The 6,000-nt window shown below is 49.8% G+C and overlaps 1 protein-coding gene across 4 annotated transcripts in view; it reads left to right on the forward strand.

The window, feature by feature from the left end:
• QTRT2 (queuine tRNA-ribosyltransferase accessory subunit 2) overlaps positions 1–6,000 on the forward strand; it is a 10,512-nt gene extending 4,512 nt beyond the window's left edge. For 3 of the 4 annotated variants that reach the window (XM_069946086.1, XM_069946085.1, XM_069946088.1), the window contains 5 exons: positions 3,193–3,402; positions 3,530–3,729; positions 4,865–5,034; positions 5,174–5,285; positions 5,703–6,000. In XM_069946086.1, the coding sequence (XP_069802187.1) occupies positions 3,193–3,402; positions 3,530–3,729; positions 4,865–5,034; positions 5,174–5,285; positions 5,703–5,934 (924 nt within the window). In that variant the 3' untranslated portion in view covers positions 5,935–6,000. The remainder of the gene's footprint in view (positions 1–3,192; positions 3,403–3,529; positions 3,730–4,864; positions 5,035–5,173; positions 5,286–5,702) is intronic. The other variant, XM_069946087.1, reaches the window with a different exon arrangement.

Consider the following 6,000-nt stretch of genomic DNA (forward strand, 5'->3'; position numbering starts at 1 on the left):
TATAAATTTAAATATGCAAAAGAAGGGTCTGTGGAGTCTCAGTTACAGTGTACACAGTCAGTCTTAGATATTTGTAGTATACGGTGTGTATATTATATAGTGGGGGAAAAAAGTATATGATACGCTGCTGATTTTGCAAGTTTTCCCACCTACACAGAATGGAGGGGGGTAATATTTCTGGTCGGTAACGTCACCTGTGAGTGACAGAATCTATAGAACATTCCAGATAATCACATTGTAGGATTTTATACAATAGAAGAAAAGAAGTTCCTATTTGGTCCAGAAACCTTTGTTTGCAGTTGCAGAGGTCGGACGTCTCCTGGAGGTCTTGGCCAGGTTTGCAGACACTGCAGCAGGGATTGGGTCCCCCTCTTTCAGTTTCTCTGAAGATTTTCTATTGGGATCAGGTGTCGTCCACTCCAGGACCATAAAATACTTCTCACGGAGCCGCTCCTTAGTTGTCCCGGCTGTGTGTCTCCTCCTTAGTTGTCCTGGCTGTGTGTCTCCTCCTTAGTTGTCCTGGCTGTGTGTCTCCTCCTTAGTTGTCCCGGCTGTGTGTCTCCTCCTTAGTTGTCCCGGCTGTTTGTTTCCTCCTTAGTTGTCCCGGCTGTGGGTTTCCTCCTCAGTTGTCCCGGCTGTGTGTCTCCTCCTTAGTTGTCCCGGCTGTGTGTCTCCTCCTTAGTTGTCCCGGCTGTGGGTTTACTCCTTAGTTGTCCCGGCTGTGTGTCTCCTCCTTAGTTGTCCCGGCTGTTTGTTTCCTCCTTAGTTGTCCCTGCTGTATGTCTCCTCCTTAGTTGTCCCGGCTGTGGGTTTCCTCCTTAGTTGTCCCGGCTGTTTGTTTCCTCCTTAGTTGTCCCTGCTGTATGTCTCCTCCTTAGTTGTCCCGGCTGTGGGTTTACTCCTTAGTTGTCCCGGCTGTGTTTCTCCTCCTTAGTTGTCCCGGCTGTGGGTTTCCTCCTTAGTTGTCCCGGCTGTGGGTTTCCTCCTTAGTTGTCCCGGCTATGTGTCTCCTCCTTAGTTGTCCCGGCTGTGTGTCTCCTCCTTAGTTGTCCCGGCTGTGTGTCTCCTCCTTAGTTGTCCCGGCTGTGTGTCTCCTCCTTAGTTGTCCCGGCTGTGTGTCTCCTCCTTAGTTGTCCCGGCTGTGTGTCTCCTCCTTAGTTGTCCCGGCTGTGTGTCTCCTCCTTAGTTGTCCCGGCTGTGTGTTTCCTCCTTAGTTGTCCCTGCTGTATGTCTCCTCCTTAGTTGTCCCGGCTGTGGGTTTCCTCCTTAGATGTCCTGTGTGTCTCCTCCTCAGTTGTCCCTGCTGTGTGTCTCCTCCTTAGTTGTCCCGGCTGTGTGTCTCCTCCTTAGTTGTCCCGGCTGTGTGTCTCCTCCTTAGTTCTCCCGGCTGTGTGTCTCCTCCTTAGTTGTCCCAGCTGTGGGTTTCCTCCTTAGTTGTCCCGGCTGTGGGTTTCCTCCTTAGTTGTCCCTGTGCTTCCTCCTTAGTTGTCCCGGCTGTGTGTCTCCTCCTTAGTTGTCCCGGCTGTGTGTCTCCTCCTTAGTTGTCCCAGCTGTGGGTTTCCTCCTTAGTTGTCCCGGCTGTGTGTCTCCTCCTTAGTTGGCCCGGCTGTGGGTTTCCTCCTTAGTTGTCCCGGCTGTGGGTTTCCTCCTTAGTTGTCCCGGCTATGTGTCTCCTCCTTAGTTGTCCCGGCTGTGTGTCTCCTCCTTAGTTGTCCCGGCTGTGTGTCTCCTCCTTAGTTGTCCCGGCTGTGTGTCTCCTCCTTAGTTGTCCCGGCTGTGTGTCTCCTCCTTAGTTGTCCCGGCTGTGTGTCTCCTCCTTAGTTGTCCTGGCTGTGTGTTTCCTCCTTAGTTGTCCCGGCTGGGGGTTTCCTCCTTAGTTGTCCCGGCTGTGGGTTTCCTCCTTAGTTGTCCCGGCTGTGTGTCTCCTTCTTAGTTGTCCCGGCTGTGGGTTTCCTCCTTAGTTGTCCCGGCTGGGGGTTTCCTCCTTAGTTGTCCCGGCTGTGTGTTTCCTCCTTAGTTGTCCCGGCTGGGGGTTTCCTCCTTAGTTGTCCCGGCTGGGGGTTTCCTCCTTAGTTGTCCCGGCTGGGGGTTTCCTCCTTAGTTGTCCCTGTGTTTCCTCCTTAGTTGTCCCGGCTGTGTGTCTCCTTCTTAGTTGTCCTGGCTGTGTGTCTCCTTCTTAGTTGTCCTGGCTGTGTGTTTCGGGTCACTGTCATAATGAGAGGCACAGCGACCACTCATCTTCACTCATCTTACAGAGGGAAGGAGGTTGTTGGCCAAATGCTCACAATACGTGGCCCCATCCATCTTCCCTTTAATACGGTGCAGTCATCCAGTCCTCTTTGCAGAACCCCCCCCATGCTTCAGTTGGGACTGTGTTCTTGGGGTTGTTCTCATCCTTCTTCTTATTTTAGACATGGCGAGTGAAGTTATTACCAAAAAGTTCTATTCTGGTCTCATCGGACCACATGACCTTCTGATTAGGTCCTCCCGTGTAGTTCTGGTCAGATTCCTGACCTTTTTCAGAATCACCTTTACCACACAAGGCAGATTCTTGCACGACACCCCAGACCAAGGAAGATTGACGGTTGTGTTTCTTACATTTTTTATATTAATAATGGAATAATAATTTCACCAACCGTTGTTGCCTTCTCACCAAGCTGTTTGCCTGTTGTCATTTAGCCCACCCCAGCCTTCTGCAGGTCTACAGTTTTGTCCCTGGTTTTCTTAGACAGCTTTTTGGTCTTGGCCATCGTGGAGAGGATGGAGTGTGATGGATTGTGTGTGTGGACAGGTGTTTTTTTTTATACAGGTAACAAGTTCAAACAGGTGCAGGTAATGAGTGCAGTGTAGGAGGAGATTCTTATAGGAAAACTCATAGTTCTGTGAGAGGCAGAATTCTTGCTGTTCGGTTAGTGATCAAATCCTTATTTCATGCAATAAAATGCAAAATAATAATATTTTTCCGTCTGTCACAGGTGAAGTTACCGACCATAAATCTCACATCTCTCCGTTCTGTGTCGTTTGGAAAACTTGCAAAATCGTCAGCGTATCAGATGCTAAATATAAGTCATTCTAGACAATCAGATGCTAAATAAGTCATTCTAGACAATAAGGCGCCAAATTACTGGTCTTTGTGTTTTGTCCTTCACGCCCTTCTCCTAGTGACCCCTGTTGTCTTCTCTCCTCCTATAGACTGTGTCAGTCTGGGGATCAGGGGGGCGATTGGAACTGACGCCCCAGAAGTTCATCTCCCTGCAGCGTGCCCTGAGGGTGGACTGGATGCAGTGTCTGTCCGATGGGGAGGCCATGGCCGATGGCTGCTCCCGGAAGAGGGCCAAGAAGTCAGTGGATCGCTCTCTGGCATTTCTGGACGAATGTCTGAAGCTGATGTCCGAGGATGAGGTTGGTGCAGGGCAGCACAGAGTTACCAGCTCTTCTCATCTAAGACTCTTCTTAGGCTGGGAGTTGTGCAGGGCTTATGTTTCCGTAGTTGTCACCACCAATTGTTGCATTTTTCCTCTACTATCAGGTTCTGAAGGAGACTGTTGTGATTGGCGCCATTGAGGGAGGAGATGTCCAGGAGGAGAGACTGAGATCGGCAAGAGAGACGGCCAAGAGATCCGTTGGCGGCTTTCTGCTGGACGGATTCCAGGGGAGCAGCGTGAGCCCTGAGAACAAGATGGCGCTCATGGCAGCTGTGACTGCGGAGCTACCAGAGGACAAACCCCGGTGAGGAGGAGTGGGGGGCAGCAGGGGTGTCATCTAGCCAGCATAGCCCTGCCCATCCCATTATCCAGCTGGCTACACCAGATACAGTAGGAGCAAACCCACAGCAGTGCAACAGATCTGGCTCTGGTTGTAAATAACATTACCCAATAGTAAGAGGAGATTATTGCATACAGCTCCTTGTGAGCGCGGTATGCGGTAACACCCTGAGCTCCCCCTAGTGGTGGCAGCAGGTAGAAGAAAAACTTTTCAGGTGAGTGTCTGTGCATGGGATTTGGAGCTCTGTATCAGGAAACTGGTTCTTACCAATATAAATCTATATAAGGAAAGAATGCAGCTCTGGGTGTGGCTGGAGTATAAAAGGTGATATACAGCAGGGCAGTGAGTGCAGCTCTGTGTGTGACTGGAGCATAAGAGGTGATATACAGCAGGGCAGTGATTTCAGCTCTGAATGTGACTGAAGTATAAGAGGTAATATGCAGCAGGGCAATGACTGAAGTATGAGAGGTAATATACAGCAGGGCAGTGAGTGCAGCTCTGGGTGTGACTGGAGCATAAGAGGTGATATACAGCAGGGCAGTGAGTGCAGCTCTGGGTGTGACTGGAGCATAAGAGGTGATATACAGCAGGGCAGTGATTTCAGCTCTGAATGTGACTGAAGTATAAGAGGTAATATACAGCAGGGCAATGACTGAAGTATGAGAGGTAATATACAGCAGGGCAGTGAGTGCAGCTCTGGGTGTGACTGGAGCATAAGAGGTGATATACAGCAGGGCAGTGATTTCAGCTCTGAATGTGACTGAAGTATAAGAGGTAATATACAGCAGGGCAATGACTGAAGTATGAGAGGTAATATACAGCAGGGCAGTGAGTGCAGCTCTGGGTGTGACTGGAGCATAAGAGGTGATATACAGCAGGGCAGTGAGTGCAGCTCTGGGTGTGTATAGGGTGATATACAGCTGGTGGCAGGGTACTGGGTGCTGCTCTGGATGTGACTGGATAAGAGGTAATATATATCTTATAATTTGATGTTTTTTGCGCCCCCCCCCCTTATAATAAACCCACTGATAATCTGGGATGATGATTCTAATGTTGATGCTTTTCCATAACCAGACATTAACCCTCGCCTCCCCTCCAGGTTCATCCATGGCATCGGGCGGCCGGACGAGGTTCTCGACTATATTGAGCAAGGTGTGGATCTCTTTGACAGCACTTTCCCATATGAGGTGACGGAGCGAGGCTGCGCCCTGTGCTTCACCCATCAGTACCAGCCGGACCCTGAGACCGCAGGTGAACCCCAGCGCCCCGGTAAACTTCATATTTGTTATCAGTGCATTGTCTATTTCATTATATCTACTACATTATAAAGTGTCTACATCATTGTAGTATTATGCTGTTCTTACATATGGAGTGTTAGCTGTATAATCCAGACTCTCTGTGTCCTCAGTCCGAGACAAGGAGGAGCTGTGTAATGGGGAGGAGAAGAACGAGGAGTCTGAGGATCCAGAGATCGATCGCTCCAAGATCACCTCCTATGAGATCTGCCTGAAGGAGAAACGGTGCGTACAGCATATATGTGGCTCCTCCCACATATGACATCACTGAGGCCTTATTTATATAGAGACACCAGACCCTCCAGTGTGTATCCGATAGTGGAGTCTATACTCCGCACGGCTCTGTCATTACAGTGCTGCAAATTTTTAAACACTTCTGCTCCCGGCATCATATTGATATATGATGCCGCACAAGAAAAGACTCCACTACAGGCCTCCCCCGTCTGTGGAAATACGCCCTTAGGCCAGGGAGGCAGGTTTTACTATTCTGATTTATTGACAGCAAGCAGAGATCTAGAACCCAGTGGGGAATGGAATCCCAAACTATATTTGATGGAGTTCATATTATGCGGCCCTGCAGTGATGTATATACAGAGATATATGATAGGTATCTCTGATCTTAACCCTTTCCTAATCTTGCAGGTTTCGTGAGGACTTCAGGCCGCTGCTCCCGGGCTGCACATGTTATTGCTGCCGCCATCACAGCCGCGCCTATGTCCATCATCTCCTCACCTCTAAGGAGCTGCTGGCCGGCATCCTCCTCATGATCCACAACTTCCAGCTATACTTCAGCTTCTTCTGCTCTGTGCGCCAGGCGATGAGTGACGGAAAGTTCCAGGACCTGAAGCAGATGATCAGGGGACAAGCGTCCTGAGAGTCACCCCCGGAGTACTCCGCCGCCGCTACTGTACAGATATAATAAAAGAGAAGATTTTGAAAA

This window comes from Dendropsophus ebraccatus, chromosome 11 (genome assembly GCF_027789765.1).
Source record: "Dendropsophus ebraccatus isolate aDenEbr1 chromosome 11, aDenEbr1.pat, whole genome shotgun sequence".
Lineage (NCBI taxonomy): Eukaryota > Metazoa > Chordata > Amphibia > Anura > Hylidae > Dendropsophus > Dendropsophus ebraccatus.